At 39.9% G+C, this 17,987-nt stretch overlaps 1 protein-coding gene across 3 annotated transcripts in view; it reads left to right on the top strand.

Moving 5' to 3' along the window:
• LOC132806698 (probable E3 ubiquitin-protein ligase HERC1) overlaps positions 1-17,987 on the top strand; it is a 343,050-nt gene that overhangs the window by 242,856 nt on the left and 82,207 nt on the right. For 2 of the 3 annotated variants that reach the window (XM_060821268.1, XM_060821283.1), the window contains 4 exons: positions 2,145-2,410; positions 5,478-5,533; positions 7,812-8,000; positions 9,816-9,987. In XM_060821268.1, the coding sequence (XP_060677251.1) occupies positions 2,145-2,410; positions 5,478-5,533; positions 7,812-8,000; positions 9,816-9,987 (683 nt within the window). The remainder of the gene's footprint in view (positions 1-2,144; positions 2,411-5,477; positions 5,534-7,811; positions 8,001-9,815; positions 9,988-17,987) is intronic. The other variant, XM_060821274.1, reaches the window with a different exon arrangement.

Genomic DNA, 17,987 nt, shown 5'->3' with positions numbered 1-17,987 from the left:
TTCTCCCTTTTATTAAATAATTAAGTGTATGACACTATTGTTTCATATCAAATGTGAATATTTTATTCTTTATTTACCAATTGCTATTTTAAATGGGGAAAAAAGTATTTAATTTTGCTTACTACTTTATTGTTGCTCTTCTCCCCCATGCAATGTTTGAGAAATCATAATAGTTCACTGAATAATATTGAGGAAGAAGATCAACAACAGTGTAGTTCCATTTTTGCCCTATGATGCTTCTATCTGTGGGTTTCCACAGGGATTGTAGAAATGACCATTAGGCATCTAATTTATTGACTTCAACTCTTTCTTTTGCAGCACAATCTAATCTACTTAATTTCATTCTTTGTCACTACTCCTAAAAAAAAACATTATTTTCTTCTTTCTCCAGTTCCCACCACAAGTGTTGAATAACAAACTTTAAAAAACAATGCTCCCAACTTGAATGCCTTCCTGGTCCACTTGTCTTTTCACTTGAGAATCTAGACCCAACATGAAAGATTAAATAGTTAAACAATAAAATTACTTCAAATTGCAAAGATGGCTGCTGAATGAATAACCTTGCAACCTGTCATTTCATTTGGAATCTAATGTCATAATTATTCTCTGCCTTTTCAAAATTTTCTACAGCAAACGATATTATTTCTAAAACTAATCTCAACACCCTGACCTGGGCTTGTGGAGTAGTTATATTTTCTAGTGTCCTTGTATCTCTACCCCATGGTCCCTGCTGCAAATGTTGGTTGGTCAGAGACTACTTCCCTTCACTCTTATGCCAGCTGATATTACTTAATTGACACAATCGAGAAGTGCCAAATTTCTGACTTTTACCTTGGATTACAGATTTCAGGGCTAGGGAAAATGGTAATCACTTCTCACTAAAGAGTAACCAATTCATGGTCTAAAACTTCTGTTTGTTTTTGGTTTGTTGAGTGTCTTTTTTAGATAGAACTTCTACAATCTATGTATTTTGAATACATCTCTAAAATGGTATTTCTGAATAATTTTATTGTAATCCTTCTGGAATTTAATATTCTTAATTCGTCCTGAATAATTTTGAAAATTTTATCTGAATCCTGTCATAATTGTGGGTGAGTTGGTAATGTTTTTCATTTTGAATGCAAGAGCCATTTCAGAAATTTGATCAATCATTCATGAAATGTGAATGTCACTGGCTATACCATCATTTGCTACCCATCTCCAGTTGTCCTTGACTAGATTGGAGTGAGCAACTATAAGATGAAAAAATGGAAGAACGAGAAACAGAGCATTCATCCCCAGTTTTGATATCCTTGTAACTACGTTTCTATAACATAAGATCATACCCCGTTATCCTCTCTTTATGCAGTTAATTCATTTTCTTGAACCTCTGCAGTTCATGTGGTGTTGGTACAACCATGGTGTTATTTATTTTTGACTCTATACAAATTTGAGTGGCTTGCTAGGACATTTCAGAACACACTTAAGACTAACACACATTGCTGAGAGTCGAGATTCTTTGTCCAGGTAAGAATGACAATTTTATTTCCCTTAGAGAATAAAGAATTAGTGAGCCAGATTTTCTTCTTAACCCCAAATCAATGATGATTTCAAGGAGTAACTTTTAATTCCACTAATTGAATGTAAAGCTTCAGCTGCTCGGAAGTAGGTTGGGAGGTGTGATCTTTTACTATTGCAATAATATAACCACTATACTGCCACCTCCCCATGAGTACAATAATTGTTGACAATCCAGTGCCGTACTGAGAGAGTTTTGCTCTCTTCAAAATGAGATACTGAATTGAAGCTCAGTATTCCCCCTTTGGTGGACTTAAGATTCCACAACATTATTTCTAAGAAGATCAGAGGAGTTATCTGCAAGGTACTGATAACTCATTATCTACCAATCAACATAATGAAGCAGACTTTTTGTTTGGTTACTATCATATTGCTCTTTCTGGGGATTTGCTGTATTCAAATTGGATGTAATATGTTTGATAATGCAGCAGTAATTGATTAGCTGTAAAGCACTTTGTGGTGTTCTAAGATAGTAAAAAGCATCATTTAATGGCAAGTTTGTTTTCTATGTATTAACATTGAATGTGTAAATAAGAATTTTGTAGATTTTCTTGCATTTTACCTAAATGCTTTGTGAACTCACTCAGTGCCAGGACACCTCAGATGTAGAAGAGATTGTCATTTGTGAACTCTGTGATACTCATACAATGCAGTTCAACAATCACATGAAGAGACATCACCCTGGTTGTGGAGAGAGTGCAGGTCATTTGGGATATCGGAGTAATGGAGCCTATGTTGATGGTTGGTTTGGAGGAGAGTGTGGCACAGGGAGCCCGTACTACTTGATGTGTAACAATTGCCGTGCAAAGTACCTAGCAGAAAAGCCAAGATACAAGCAAGCCAAATTAAATCGGTGAGGATAATTTAGTAACTTTTTTTTTAAGGTTTCTGTATCTTAAGCCCCTTAGGGAGATGTAAGATAAAGAACTTCAGATTATATCTTTTTATAGTTTAAAAGCTCAAATTTTCATAAATCATTGGTTACGAAGGAAACCAACTTATTGAACTAACATTTAACCATAAAAATTGGAGAGAAATCGAACTATCTAAATTGTTAAAGTTATCCTTTTATTATACTGTTTCATATTTTAAAATTGTTGTGTTTAGATTACTTAGTGGGAGAGAACCCCTAAATCCAGCTGCAACAGGGACAAGTGTGTTATTTAATTAGCTCCAATTGTTGTTGGAATCACTTGGAGAAATTATTCTGTTTCAGGAACTAAGTCACAATGTTTTCATATGTTACTGAATGCAGTATTAGTTAATGTTTTATTATTATTTTTAATTATGATTAAGTAATTAGCTTTTCTGTATATGTGGACAAAAACTTGAAATCCTAGTTTTCAAAGTGTGTTCCTCTTTGGAGTAATTGCAACAACCCTACCAGGGTAAGTTTCATCTGTCTACGCTTTAATTCTTTATACATGTTCTGAACACTTAGTTCAGTCTAGCTGTGGTACACGCTAGGTATGAGAATGTTGTCACAAGCTTCATTTATTAAATTAATTGCAGTAAGTACAAAATAGTAGTGGAAGTAGTAAGTTCAGTTTGGAAAACAGACTCATGAATTCCAATTGATTGTGGCACTATCTCCTGAAATGTTCTGTTGACTGCACTCTTGCTTCTTCCTTGAGTTGAATGTCTACTACTCAACGCTAGTTTTAGTTAATCTAAGTCAAAGCTTAAGTGTATAATTTGTGGTATTTCTTATCAAGTTGTAGAGTCATAGAGTTGTACAGCACAAACAGACCCTTTGGTCCAACTCGTCCATACTGACCAGTCATCCCAATCTGACCTAGTCCCATTTGCCAGCATTTCACCCATATCCCTCTAAATAGAACATAGAACATAGAAAAGTAAGCACTGAACAGGCCCTTAGGCCCACGATGTTGTGCCGAGGCTTAATCCTAATGTAAAATAAAATAACTTAATCTACGTACTCCTCAACTCACTGCTATCCATGTGCTTGTCCAGCAGTCGCTTAAATGTCCCTAATGACTCTGCTTCCACCACCATTGCTGGCCATGCATTCACAACTCTCTCTGTAAAGAACCTTCCTCTGAAGTCCCCTCTACACCTTTCTCCTAATATCTTACAACTATGACCCCTCGTACCAGTCAGTCCTGCCGTGGGGAAAAGTCTCTGGATACTGACTTTGTCCATTTATCTTGTATACCTCGATCAGGTCATCTCTCTCTCTCTCTCTCGTTTTCTCTCTCTCTCGCGTTTTCTCTCTCTCTCTCGTTTTCTCTCTCTCTCGTTTTCTCTCTCACTCTCTCTCTCTTTCTCTCCAGAGAGAAAAGTCTGAGCTTAGTCAACCTCCCTTCATAAGGCAAGCCCTCCAGTCCAGGCAGCATCCTGGTAAACTTTCTTTGTATCCTCTCCAAAGCCTCCGTATCTTTCCTATAGTAGGGAGACCAGGACTGGACACAATATTCCCAGTGTGGTCTTACCAGGGACTTGTAGAGTTGTAGCAAAACCTTGCAGCTCTTAAACCCGATCCCCCGTTAATGAAAGCCAAAACACCATATGCTTTCTAAACACTTCCTATTCATGCACTCATCCAAATGCCTTTTAAATGTTGTCATTGTACCTGGCCCCACCACTTCCTCTGGCAGTTCATTTCATACAAGCACAACCCTCTGTGTGAAAAAGTTGCCCCTCAGGTCCTTTATAAATCTTACCCCTCTTACTGTTAACCTATACCTTCTAGTTTTGGACTCTCCCCCACCCTGGGGAAGAGTCCTTGCCTATTCACCCTAGCCACATTACTCATGATTCTGGAGCATCGAGTGTGCTCCCCCTTTTCAATCATATTGATGTTTCTCCACCCCATTTGCCTGCATTCTGTAACCTTTGATTCCCTTCTATCATGAACCTCTGTCTTAAAAATGCTAAATGATTTGGTCTCCACAGACTTCTGCGGCATGAGTTCCACAGAATTCTCTTCCTATCTCAGTCTAGAATTAAACTGCCCATAATAAGGCAAAAAGAGCCAAAATGGATGGTGGGATGCCTAATGTTCAACTCCCGACCACTCACCCTCTGGATACCACTGCAATCACAATGAGTGTTTTGACTGTTAAAGTTAATGGATAGCAAATTCACACATGAATTCAAAATATGTTATGCAGCATACAAAGCTGCAAGGCAAAATCACAGATTCACAAATGTATCCTTCTATAGGAAAACTTTAGTAGTTATTTAGCAACTTCCACATTCTCAGCATATCAAAGTACTGCACAACCAATTTATCACATTCGTGGTTAGTATTTAAACAACTAGAACTGCTCTCTGCCCATATATTTTAATTAACCTGAGTTTCCACATTGTATACTTAATTTGGTAGTTACCAGTTCTTTTTTTGATGATTTAAGTTGATCAAATGTTTGAGAGGAATGCAACAAGAACTCTTATGCTGTTATTTGAGGAAAAGTCCGATTGATATTTTCAACATTGCAGCATTTCCATTATATTATTACGAATTATGTATTTATATGTAATGTATTGAATTAAGGCCTGCTAAGTATAGTCTTTTGACTCTAGCTGACAGTCTATTTCTAAAATAAAAATTAATGACAATTAATAAACATGATGTCAGAAAGAGTTCCACAAAATACTTGTTCTAATAATACATGTCTCCAGCAGTTTGACAACAAATTATTGGAACAGGAACAATTGTAACATTCATATCAATTAATTTTATCATTTTGGAGATTCTGTAACAATTCAGTAAAATGGATTTGATTTAAGCTGTAATTATATTTTTTTAAAAACGAATGGCGGGAGAAAATAGTCACAGAAACTATTTTTCATGTGCAACAAATACATTTTGAATTTTCTCAAAACCTGTTAAAAATGTTATCCAGTTCCTATCAATCTCATGAACATATTTCTTCCCTCCCTCCACCCCTCCTCAGCAAAACCAAAGGATTAGCGCCTGATTTAATCAGCAAACATGAAAATACGCCTGAAGGTACGTAGATTCTGCAACAGAACAAAGCCATGATTCCACCAAAGCTCTGGCTCTGTAGCTCTAATTTACAGCATCTAAATTAAGGCTATAACAACTGTAAATCATTCTTTTATTCTTAATAGTGAGTTTTCTGGACACAGGTACTGATTTTAATATACATCTCTACTGAACCATATTTTTGGCTAAATGTCAAACTTACAATAAAAGCACTATGATAGTGTAGCTTGCAGGTGAGAGATTCCCATGTATTTGTTGCCCTTGTCCTTGTCAAGTGATAGCATTTGTGGGTTTGGAAGTATAGAAATATAGAGAATTTGAGCAGGACTATGCCGTTTAGCCCATCAAGCCTGCTCTGCCATTCATCATGATCATGACTGATCTTCCATCTCAATATCCTACTTCTGCTCCAACCCCATACACCCTGACACATTTAGCTATCCTGAACATACACAGTTACGTGGAATCCAAAGCATTACATGGGAGAGAATTTCATAGGTCCATCACTTGGTGAGTAATATCTCCTCATCAAACTAGCATAACCCATGTCCTGACACCTTGATTTCCTGTGATAGATCCCCAGACCAGGAAAATGTCAACTCTCATTTGGGCAACACGGTGGCTCAGTGGTGCGGGCGGCACAGTGGCTCGTGTTAGTGCTGCTGCCTCATACACTAGGGACCTGGGTTCGATTCCCGCCTTGGGTGACTGTCTATGTAGAGTTTGCACATTCTCCCCTTGTCTGCTTTGGTTTCCTCTGGGTGCTCCAGTTCCCTCCCACAATCCAAGGATGTACAGGTTAGGTGAATTGGCCATGCTAAATTGCCCATAGTGTTAGGTGCATTAGTCAGGTGTAAACGTAGGTTAGTGGGCCTGGATGGTTTACTCTTCGGAGGGTCGGTTGGATTTGTTGGGCCGAAGGGCCTGTTTCCATACTTTAGGGAATCTAATCTAATCTAATTTAATCTCATCTAATTTGTCAAGCTCTGTGAGAATTCTATTTGTTTCAATAACATCCCTCTCCTACTTCTAAACTCCAGTGAATATTGGCCCAGTCAACCTAATCTCTCCTCAACAAACCTGCCATCCCACAAATCAAGCTGGTGAACCTTCACTGCACTTCATCTATGGCAGTTATATATTCCCTTCGGTAAGGAGACCAAAACTGCGCACAATGCAGGTGTTGGAAGAAACATTGGAAGACAATATAAAAGCTTGGTCTTCAGTGTCTTGGTATCAACAGTTTTTGTTCTTCCATTGGGCTGATGGAGGAGCTCTTGGTCTTCCCCAAGGAGAAGGTGTATCTTCTCTCCTTGGATCTTCTTGCCCTTTCCTCCTCTCCTGTCCCTGTTAATATAACATATTTAATGGGGCCGGCTGTTAATATAACTTATTTAGTCTGGTTGGCCATCAGTGCTATGTCAAACACCTGTTTAACCCATTGTGAGTCAAATGCTTGCTTTCCCCTTGTCCATCTCCAGTTGAAGATTGGATTTCTTTCCTTCTCAGGTTAAAATCTCCTTATTTTCAATTCACTGCAATGATAATGGAGTAGGATGGCCTAATAAATTTTTGATGTGAGCCAAGGCCTTGATGATTTTTATTAGAGATTTGTTTAGTTACAGATGTCGCACAGTTAGGTTCGGTCTCCTGCTAAACAAGAAATACCAAACATGGAATGCTGAGGTTTAAGGGGCCCCCCCAAGTTTCAAGACCACCACAGACCTTTATGACGCAGGGAAATCTGTCATAAAACAGCTGAAGATATTTGAGCCTAATAATCAGCAATGAAAAGCTCCTGCAGTGATTTCCTGTGGCAGAGATGATTGAATTCCAAGAATCACAACCACATTTCTTTTGTGTTAAGTAGTACTCTAGAGACTTACCCAGTTCCCACCAACTGCAGTTTTGCTGATGCTCCTCAATGCCTCAACTGGCAAATGTTGCTTTTGGTGTCAGGAGTAATCACCCTATTTACCCTCTTGAGTGCACTTTTGGATGAAGGCTGTAATGTGTTCATTTGGCTCAACAGAGCAGAAACTGAGCATTAAGCTATTGTTGAGTAGGTGCAACGTAATATCATTGTCATTGTTGGCTATGCTGCATCTGTCCTTTTTTTTTGTGGACTGGACATACCTGGGTAAGCTTTAACATTACTCAGTCGGGCTAAATGTTGGGTTTATGGACATTTTGTTGATTGATCAGTGAAACGCAAGCTTTTAAATTTTCTTCAAGATATTGATGTATAAAACTTTGCTGTTTATATATTTTTGTTTCACAGAGGACTGGGACATATTAGATTCAGAAGGAAATGAGCGGCTTACAGGACAGGAAGATTTTGCTTCATTAGCTGAACCACTTGGGTTAAATGACAGCAAATTGATTCCAGATCCAGTTCAATTTCCAGAACAGGATCCTCTTGGGGCATCAGTTGCCACTGATAACACACATGAAATGCTTTTAAAGAAAGGTAACTTCAGCCATGTTTTCAATTTATTATGAAAGTGATAAGTGCATGAAGGTGTCATGGTATTACTATCAATAAAATACCTGATAAAATGGTAACATAACCTGTATTTATCAACTTAATGTAGGATATAGGCATCAAATAAAGGCCACAGGGAGATCCAAAAAAAATGGCTGACTTGCTGCAACTTGTTTTTTTTAAACCCCTGCTGATTACACATATGGAGTGGTCAGGAAATCTCTGGCATGCTTTCTTACTGAAACATGGTGTGTACCAATGCAGAATCATATAAAAATAAGAGTGCAATTGTTACCTATTTTTAAAAAATGAATTTTTGGCATGAATTCAGAACACTTTAATATAATGAGTTGTTTATGTTCTGAAGTGGACCAAAAGAGCTACTTAGAATACTGGACTTTCACTCCCAAGACTTCCAGTCTTTTCACTCCCAAATTCCCCTAAATCAAATAGATACGTTCCCGTGACACTGCTCGCTATTGGCCATGAAAGCTGCATGCAACCTGCTCAGTAGTGAATAGATATGATTGGACAACTCTGTTCAGCCCTTCAGACCTGGATGGCCATTTTGCAAGATCATGGCCAATCTCACTTTAACCACAACTCCACAGTCCCATCTACCCCCAATAACTTTTCACATCTTTGTTTACCAACAATCTATTCAGCCCTGTATTAAAAATATTCAACGACTCTGCTTTAGTCGCCTTTTGAGGAAGTGAGTTCAATATTTTACCTCATGTTATGGTTGGACGACTTCTTATTTTTGAATGATCACCCCTAGTTCTAGATTCTGCCATTCTCTTGACATCTACTCTTGCAAGTCCTCTCAATATCTTGGATGCTTCAATAAAATTGCCTCTTAATTACTCTTCTAAACTCCAGTGGATACGATTCTAGCCTAATCTAACCTTTCCTCATAAAATAGTGCTCACATTTCAATGCTCAACCTCCTCTCAACTGATTCCAGTTTTAAAAAAAAGTCACCAATACTGCACATAATCACTCAAGGTTTCACCCTGATGTCACCATGTGTGAATTGTCATCTTGAACACTTCCTGGCAGTTTTATGGCTAGAACAAATAAATGGAAGGAACCTAAATAAGGCTTTGCCTATTCTGCAGAAAAATTGACTCAGAATTTTGTTTTTCTTCAGTATACTTCGTCATGAAATAAGATCTGTCGGTAGAATCATAGAATTTTACAGTACAAAAAGAGGTCATTCAACCCATCATATCTGTACCAGCTCTGAAAAAAGCTATCCAGCTACACTCGTTTTCCAGCCCTATCTCTGTAGTCCTCTCCACTCATCAATTTCAAATATATATCCAGCTCTCTTTTGAAACCTCCCATGGAATCCACCTCCACCACTCTCCCAAACAACGCATTCCAAATTCCAGCAATTCTGAGTACAGGAAGTTTCTCCTCTCACTCCTAGTTCACTTGCTCATAACGTTGAAGTTGTGACCCCTAGTTACTGGCATACCAACAAATGGAAATAGAATATCTTCCTTCGCCTTGTCAAAATTTCATAATTTAGAGCACCTCAATAAGGTCACCTGTTATTTTCCTTAGAGCAGAGAAAACCCAATTTCTGTAATTGTTCCTGTTATCTAAAATCACTCATTCTTGGTACCATTCTAATAAATTATCTTTGTGCACTTTCTAGGGCTTTAACATTCTTTCTTAAATAAGATATTCACAACTGAACACAATACTCCAAATCTGATCTGACCAATCATTTGTAGAGCTTTAGCACCACTTCCTTGCTTTTATACCATTTGTACCATTTTCTTCTGTTAGGTTTAAATAGGTCTGATGAGAAAACAAACACCAAACTGACTTTGGGTGAACAAGCTGCATCTCTCCGGGATACCCAGGAAAGAGTTTTTGCTCTTCAGCGTATCACAGTGGCTATGCAAATTCTTCTAGCACATACCATGGTTATGAAAGCTTTATCATTGATCTCTGTAAGGTATGTCAGAAATTATAATTTCTCAATAATCTTGGCTGTTGAAAGTAATCATTGCCTTAAAATCATAAGCATTTGATCAATTATGCTACGTGGTGGCACATATTCTAAGTATGAATGAGTGACTTTGTCACCAAAGGACTGTGCGGTGCTCATTCAACTAGGGCAGAAGATCTGACATTGGCACCACTCCTGCCACATAGATTTCAGAAAGATCAGGAGTGGACTGGATAGGCAATGAGAGACTGGATGTTCCTCCTTCCATTCAAAACCTCCAAGTGTGGAGCATAAACAACAGCCTGTTAACATTATACTGTCATTACCTTTCCCAGTGAGGACATCCTCCTTTGTTGTTTGGTACTATCACAATGCTAAATGCAATGGGCTCGGAGCAGATGTAGGAGCTTGAAACTTGTCATCAGTGAGGTGCTGTGAGCCATCAGCAGTGACACAGATTCAACCACAACCTCTAACCTCATTGCTTGGCAATTGCCCCCAGTCTACCATTGTCATCCATCCAGAGAACCAATACTCTGGCTCACCAACGAGTATAGAAGAAGACCAGAAGCATGAAAGGCACCAAAAACTGAGGTGCCAGTATGGTTAAATTATAAAACCAGGGTTACTTGCATGATGCACAGTGGAAGCAGCGTGTTATGGGCTTAGCTAAGTGATCCCACAGCCAACAGATCAAATGAAAAGGCATGAATGTTGATGAGATAAAAACAATGACTGCAGATGCTGGAAACCAGATTCTGGAATAGAGTGGTGCTGGAAAAGCACAGCAGTTCAGGCCGCATCCGAGGAGCAGGAAAATCGACATTTCGGGCAAAAGCCCTTCATCAGGAATACAGGCAGAGTGCCTGAAGGGAGGAGAGATAAATGAGAGGAGGATGGGGGTGAAGGTGATAGGTCAGGGAGGAGAATGGGGGAAGGTAGCAAAGAGTACAATGGGTGGATGGGAGTGGGATAAAGGTGATAGATCAGAGAGGAGGGTGGAGTGGATAGGTGGAAAAGACTTTCTCCCCACCTCCAGCCTCCTCTCATTTATCTCTCCACCCTTCAGGCACTGTGCCTGTATTACCCAAAACATTGATTTTCCTGCTCCTCGGATGCTGCCTGAACTGCTGTGCTTTTCCAGCACCACTCTACTCCATGAATGTTGATGAACAATTCATCAACTGACTGGAGGAAGAGAAGACCTCAAAGATATCTCATTTCTCAATGTTGGAGGTACCCAGCACATTAGAGCAAAAGACAAGACTGAAGTGTTCGCAGCCATCTTCAAACAGAAGTGTTGAGTGGATAATCCATTTTGGCCTGCACCTTGAAGTTCCCAGTATCATAATGATGACCTTCAGACAGATTACTCTGTAGTATTATGAAATTGCTGAAGGCACTAGACACAGCAAAGGTTGTGAACCCTTGACAGCATCCCAACTGTAGAATTGAAGGTTCATGCACCAAGAACTAGCTCCACTCTTAGCCAAGCCATTGCAGCACAAGAGTCTATCCTACAAAGTACTAAGTTGTTCATAATTTGTCCTCTTGGCAAATTGGGGACAAATCCAATTCAGCAAGCTACCACCCTCTCAGTCTGTTCTTAATCATCAGCAAAGTGATAGAAACTGCTGTTGACAGAGCTATCAAGCAACACTTGCTCTGTAACAACGTGCCCATTGATGCTTAGATTTCTCCAGAGCAATTCACCTCCAGACTTTATTACAGTCTCATTTTAAATATAGATAATAGAGCTAAGTTCTAGATTTGATATGGAGCAGCATTTGACAAAGCATGACATTCAAGTGCCCTAGAAAAACTAGAGTTGATGTGAATCAGGGGAAAGTTCTCCATTTATTGTAGCCACACCTAAGACAATGAAAGATAGTTGTGCTTATTGGAGATGAGTCATTTCAGCTCTCGGACATCACTGCAGGAATCTTCATTAGTGTCTTTCCCTGCAGCATAAGGTCAGAAATTAGAATGATTGCTCATGATTGTACAATATTCAGTACCTTTTGGGATTCCTCTGATTCTGAAGTAACTTACGTGTACATGCAGCAAGACCTGGACAATATCCAGGATTGGGCTCATAGGTGGCAAGTAAGGTTTGTGCTAGGCAATGACTGTTTGCGACAAGAGAGAATCTAGCTATCTCCCTTTAATGTTCAACAGCATTAACATTACTCAATTTGCCCATAATCCCCACATCAGTACCCTGGGATTTGTCATTAATCAAAAACCTAACTGAACCATTCATATAAATACTTTGGCAACCAAAAGGCTGGGAATTCTATTACATACAGCTTGTCCTGCTGATGCCCCAAAGCTTGTCGACTATCTGGAAGCAAGTCAAGAGTGTGATGGAATACTCCCCCATTGTATGAGGGCAGCTCCAACATCACTCAGGTGGCTCAGCACCATCCTAAACAAAGCTGTCTGCTTTATTGACACCCCATCTACTAAGAATTACAAGAGCACACAAGGGTAGCATCTTCCAAACCCATGACCTTGGTTACCTAGAAGGACAGTGGTACCACCTGCAAATGCCCTTCAAGTTCCACATCATCCTGACTTGTAACTATATTTTTGTTTCTTCACCAAACTGGGTCAGAGTCCTGAAACTCTTTCCGAAACAGCATTGTGGGTGTACCGAAATAGCATGGTGGCTCAGTGGTTAGCACCAGGGACCCAGGTTCAAATCCTGCCTCGTGCAACTATCTGTATGGAGTTTGAACATTCTCCCTGTGTCTGCGTGGGTTTCCTCCTGGCGCTCTGGTCTCCTCCCACACTCCAAAGGTGTGCAGGTTAGGGGAATTGGCCATGCTAAATTGTCCATAGTGTTAGGTGCAGGGGAATGGGTCTGGGTGGGTTGCTCTTCGGAGGGTCGGTGTGGACTTGTTGGGTCGAAGGGCCTGTTTCCACACTTAGGGAATCTATCTAATCTAAACCAGATAGACTGCCGCAAATTATGAAGGTGGATTACCTTCTCAAGAAAAATTAAGGATCAGGAATAAATTTTGTCCTTGCCAGTGATACTCTCATCGCTTGAATGAATAAAACACAAACATCAAATTAGCCTATAATCATTGTTATAAAGAATAATGTAAAGGTTATGTTCAGGGATATAACTGAATTAATGTTTGACTGACTTTTTGTGGATAAAAATGCTCATTTCACTAATTGTCATGTGTTCAATTCCTTTGTTAAACCATTCTGTTAAATTCTTTCTTTGCCCCAGGCAGCCATATTCACGTTGTTTTATTAAGCATTTTGACAGTTGCTTTAATCTTATATAAAACTTTTAAAGATCCAAATGTTCTTTTTTTCTGAAAAATCAATTTACTGAGTATTTTTTCAATTAGTGTTGGTCCCCACAATGGTATGAAATTACACTGAACGATGCTGCCATGGAACGATGCATCACAAAAATGGTCATTCTGCCCATGAAGGTTGTGTCAGATTATCCCATTCCCCTTCAATTCCCCATATTTTCCTGGTCAGGTATTTATCCAGTTTCCTTTTGAAATTTTTACATTTACTTACCACCATTCCAACCTATGCATTCCAGATCATCCTAAGGGAATCTAAATCTAATCTAACTTGCTACATGTAATTTTTATTAAAAGTCTCAGTGCTGCCTCTGCTTCTTCTGCCAATGACCCAAACTCTGTGCTGTTTGCCAACTCTTCTGCCTATGAAAATAGTCTCTTGTTCTACAAAAGCCTTCATAATTTTGAACAACTTATGAAATGTCTGCACCTTTTGGATGTCCATATATATGCACATCAACTGCACCACCCTTTTCATTAGTTCATCTAAAAAGTCCTGTAGTTAGTTAATAAGAAATTATTTTATTTGCTGCCCTTGTCCTTCTAGTTGATATAAGTTTAGAAACTGCTGTTGTTGGAAGGAGTGCACGAGTAATCAAGCTCGACTACTCCACAAACTGTCCCAAATCTGTAAATGACCAATTGAAACACCAAGATGATTAATTTGCCTGAATTTGCTATTTGGGACAAAAGAATTCACTCCAAGTTTCAAGAAAATGCAAAAGGAAATTTATTTATGACAAACAAACTTGAGGGATCTTGCAGGACAGTGTTTGGGAGGCCTGGATTCAAGTCCCATCTGTTCCAGAGGTATATCATAAGATATTTATAGTGCTCACAGGGATATGGGTATACATATGGGTATTTGTAAAATGCTTTTGCCCTTTGAACTGCATCATATCATTGGGAATTGAAGCCTTCTCCCTGACAAAACAAAATGCTTACCTCACAGTATGGTAACAGCCACTTTCTTCAAGAAAGAGAGAACTTTTAGATTTTTAAATCCATCAAAGGGTATGGAATACAGCATTGAGATAGAGGACCAGCCGTGCCGTAATCATTTTGAATGATGGAGCAGCCATGAAGAGCCAAAGGCTTGCTTCTGCTCCTAGTTTCTATGATTTCCTATAATCAGTGGCAAGACTGATTACTAGCCATTGCTATTCTGTAAACTTAAACTTTAGATACAGCCCATCGAGTCTGCTCCACCATTCAGTCATGTTTCTCAATCCCATTCTCCTGCTGCCTTCTCATTAACCTTGATCTCTTTACCAGTCAAGAACCTATCTATATCCACCTTTAATACACTCAATGAGTTGGCCTCCACAGCCTTCTGTGGCAGTGAGTTCCACTGATTAACCACCCTCTGGCAAATGAAAATCCTTCTCCTTCTCCTCCGTTTTAAAGGGTCATAGCTTTGTTCAGACTGTGCCATCAGGTCCTAGTCTCTCCTATTAGTGAAAACCTTTTCTCCTCCTCCATTCCATTTAGGCCTCCCAGTATTCTGTGTGCCCACCCTCACGCTCCCACCCACCCCCCCCTCCCCCCACCCCCCACCCATTCTGCTAAATCCCATTGAGTACAGACACTTCTCATACGGCAAGCTCTTCATCCCGGGATCATCCTTGTAATCTCCTGTGGACTCCTCCAAGGTCACTATATCCTTCCTTAGTTACCAGGCCCAAAACCACTCACAACATTCCAACTACAATCTGACCACAGCCTCAGCAGTACATCCCCACTCTTGTATTCTAGCTCTCTTGAAATGAATGCAAACATTGCATTTGTCTTCCTAACTGCCAAATGAATCTGCATGTTAACCTTAAGAGACTTCTGACCTTGGACTCCCAAATCTCTTTGTGTATCAGATTTCCAAAGCCTTTCTCCATTTAGAAATAGTCTATGCTTCTGTTTTTCCCTGCCAAAGTGCATAACCTCACCCTCTCAAATTGTATTCCATCTGCCATTCCTTTGCCCCCTCTCCTAGGCAGTCCAAATCCATCTGCAGCTATCCCACTTCCTCAACACTGCCTCTCATCTTTGTGTCATCTGCAGACTTAGCAACAATGTTCTTAGTTCCTTTGTCCAGATTCATAAAGTATATTGTGAATAATTGTGTTGCCAACACTGACCCGTGAAACACCACTAGTTACTCAGTGCCATTCTGAGTGCCTTTATTCCTAGTCTCTGCCTTCTGCGAGTCAGCCAATCATCTCTCTATGCCAGTACCTTGCCGCTAACACCATGAACCCTTATCTTATTTAGCAACCTCTTGTGCGGCACCTTGTCAAAACCAAATAGATCACATCCATTGGCTCTTCTTTATTTAACTTTATTGTTACTTCAAAGAACTTTAACAGATTTGTCAGGCATCACTTCCACTTGACAAAGCCATGCTGACTCAGCCCTGTTTCACTGTGTACCTCCAAGTATCTTACCAACGACCAAGGTCATTCTAACCAGCCTGCAGTTTCCTGTCTTCTGCCTCCTGCCCTTCTTAAACAGGGGTGTTACATAACCATTTTTCTCTGGCATCCTCCCTGACTTCAGTGATTTCTGAAAGATCACTACCAATGCCTCTACAAACTCCTCAGCTATTACTGGTCTGGGTGATTTATCTACCTGCAGTTCTTTCAGCTTCTCCAGCATCTTTCCCTTAGTGATAGCCTCTGCACTCACCTTTGCCCCTAAGTCTCTTGAAATTCTGGTATGCTACTGGTGTTTTCAACTGTGAGAACTGATGCAAAGTACCTATTCTGTTCCTTTGCCAATTTTTGGTCCCCATTACTACTACTCCAGCCTCACTGTCCAGCGGTCCAATGTCCACTCTTGTCTCTCTCTTATCTTCTATATGCCTAAATAACTCTTGCAATTTTTTTTATATTACTAACCAGGTTACTCTCATATTCTATATTTGACCTGCCTTATTGCTTTTTTTAGTTATACTCAACTGGTATTTAAAGGCTTCCAAATCCTTAGGCTTCCCACTAATCTGCAACATGCTGTATTCATTTCCCTTTGCTTTTATGCTGTCCCTGACTTTCTTTGTCATCCATGGTTGTCTCTTCTCCCCCTTAGTGTGCTTCAGAGTTGAATTTCACTGTGCCTCCCAAATTATCCCCAGAAACTATTGCTCTTACTGCTCCACTATCTCCCATGCCAGACTCCTCTTCCAGTCAACTCTGACCAGCTTCTCCCTCATTTCTTTGTAGTTACCTTTACTGAACTGTAATACTATTACATCTGATTCCAACTTTTTTCTCTCAAACTACAGGGTGAATTTTATCATGTATGGTCTCTGCCGCGCCCCCCCCCAGGGATTCCTTCACCTTAAGTTCCCCAATGAAGTCTGCCTCACTGCACATCACCAAATTCAGAATTGCTTGTTCACCAGTGGGCTCCACCACAAGCTGCTCCAAAAAATATCATCTCTTGGAAATTACACAAATTCCTTTTCTTCAGATTTTTTTTTCTCTGCTAGGAGGCCTGTACATAACTTCTGTCAGGGTCTGTTTTCCTTTGCAATTGCCCAACTCCTCCCACTTAGATTCTATGCCTTCTGACTTTATAATACTTCTTGCTATCAATTTAGTTTTTATTTCTTACTAATGAGGCAACCCCACTCCCTCAGTCCATGCCGATAGGGCATATCCTTGGGTATTTAGTTCCCAGCCCTAATCTACCCTTGTAGCACATCACTATGATATCCGCAGCATTGTACCTGCTGATCTAAATCTGCAATACAACCTTGTTTTGGATACTGAGTGCATATAAATACAGCACCCTCGGTCCTGCATTGACTGCTCACTTTCATAGAGTTGTCCCCTTATCTGTTGTGTCTGAAGTTACCCTTTCCATAATCTGCCCTATTACTTGTTGTGGAAACTTTAATAACCTCTGCAGAGCATCCCCTTCCTCTTAACATTTTCGCTAATTTTCCCATGCAACTTACCCCATACCCATCCCTGGACGAATTAGTTTAAAGCCCTATCCAGAGGCCTAGTGATGCACCCTGACAGAATTCTGGTCCCACCCAGATTCAAGTGGAGCCTGTCCCATCAGAACAGCTCTCTCCTTCCTCAGGATTGGTGCCAATTTCCCATGATTTCAAACCAATCATTGAACAATGCATTTACCTATTTACTCTTGTTGACCTTTTGTCAATTTGCATGTGGCTTAGGTAGTAATCCAGAGATTATTACCTTTTCAGTTCTGCATTTAAATTTAGCCCCTAGCTGAACATATTCCTCAGCAGAACCTCTTTCCTTATTCCTTCTATATCTTTAGCATCTACACTGACCACAACAACTGGCTCTTTCCCTCCCACTCTCTGCAGCCCTGATAAAATTCTGAACTTGGATATCAGGCAGGCAATGCAGCCTTTGGGACTCTCTGTGCTGACTACAGTGAATGGTGTCTATTCCCCTGACTATACAATTCCTGATTACAACTACATTTCTCTCTCCTCCCCTCTCTTGAATGCCTTCCTGTACCATGGTGCTATAGTCTGTTTGCTCATCCTCTCTACAGCCCTTGCTTTCAGTCACAAAGGGAGCAAGAATCTCAAACGTGTTAGGAAAGCTCAAGGGCTGAGGCTTCTTCAGCATTATCTCCTGGATCCCTCTATCTGCTTTGCTTGAAGTCACACCCTCAAGGTAGTTCATCTAAGGA

Source organism: Hemiscyllium ocellatum, chromosome 1 (genome assembly GCF_020745735.1).
Source record: "Hemiscyllium ocellatum isolate sHemOce1 chromosome 1, sHemOce1.pat.X.cur, whole genome shotgun sequence".
NCBI lineage: Eukaryota > Metazoa > Chordata > Chondrichthyes > Orectolobiformes > Hemiscylliidae > Hemiscyllium > Hemiscyllium ocellatum.
Note: the sequence above shows the minus strand (reverse complement) of the source record. Positions and strands in the feature narration are given on the sequence as shown.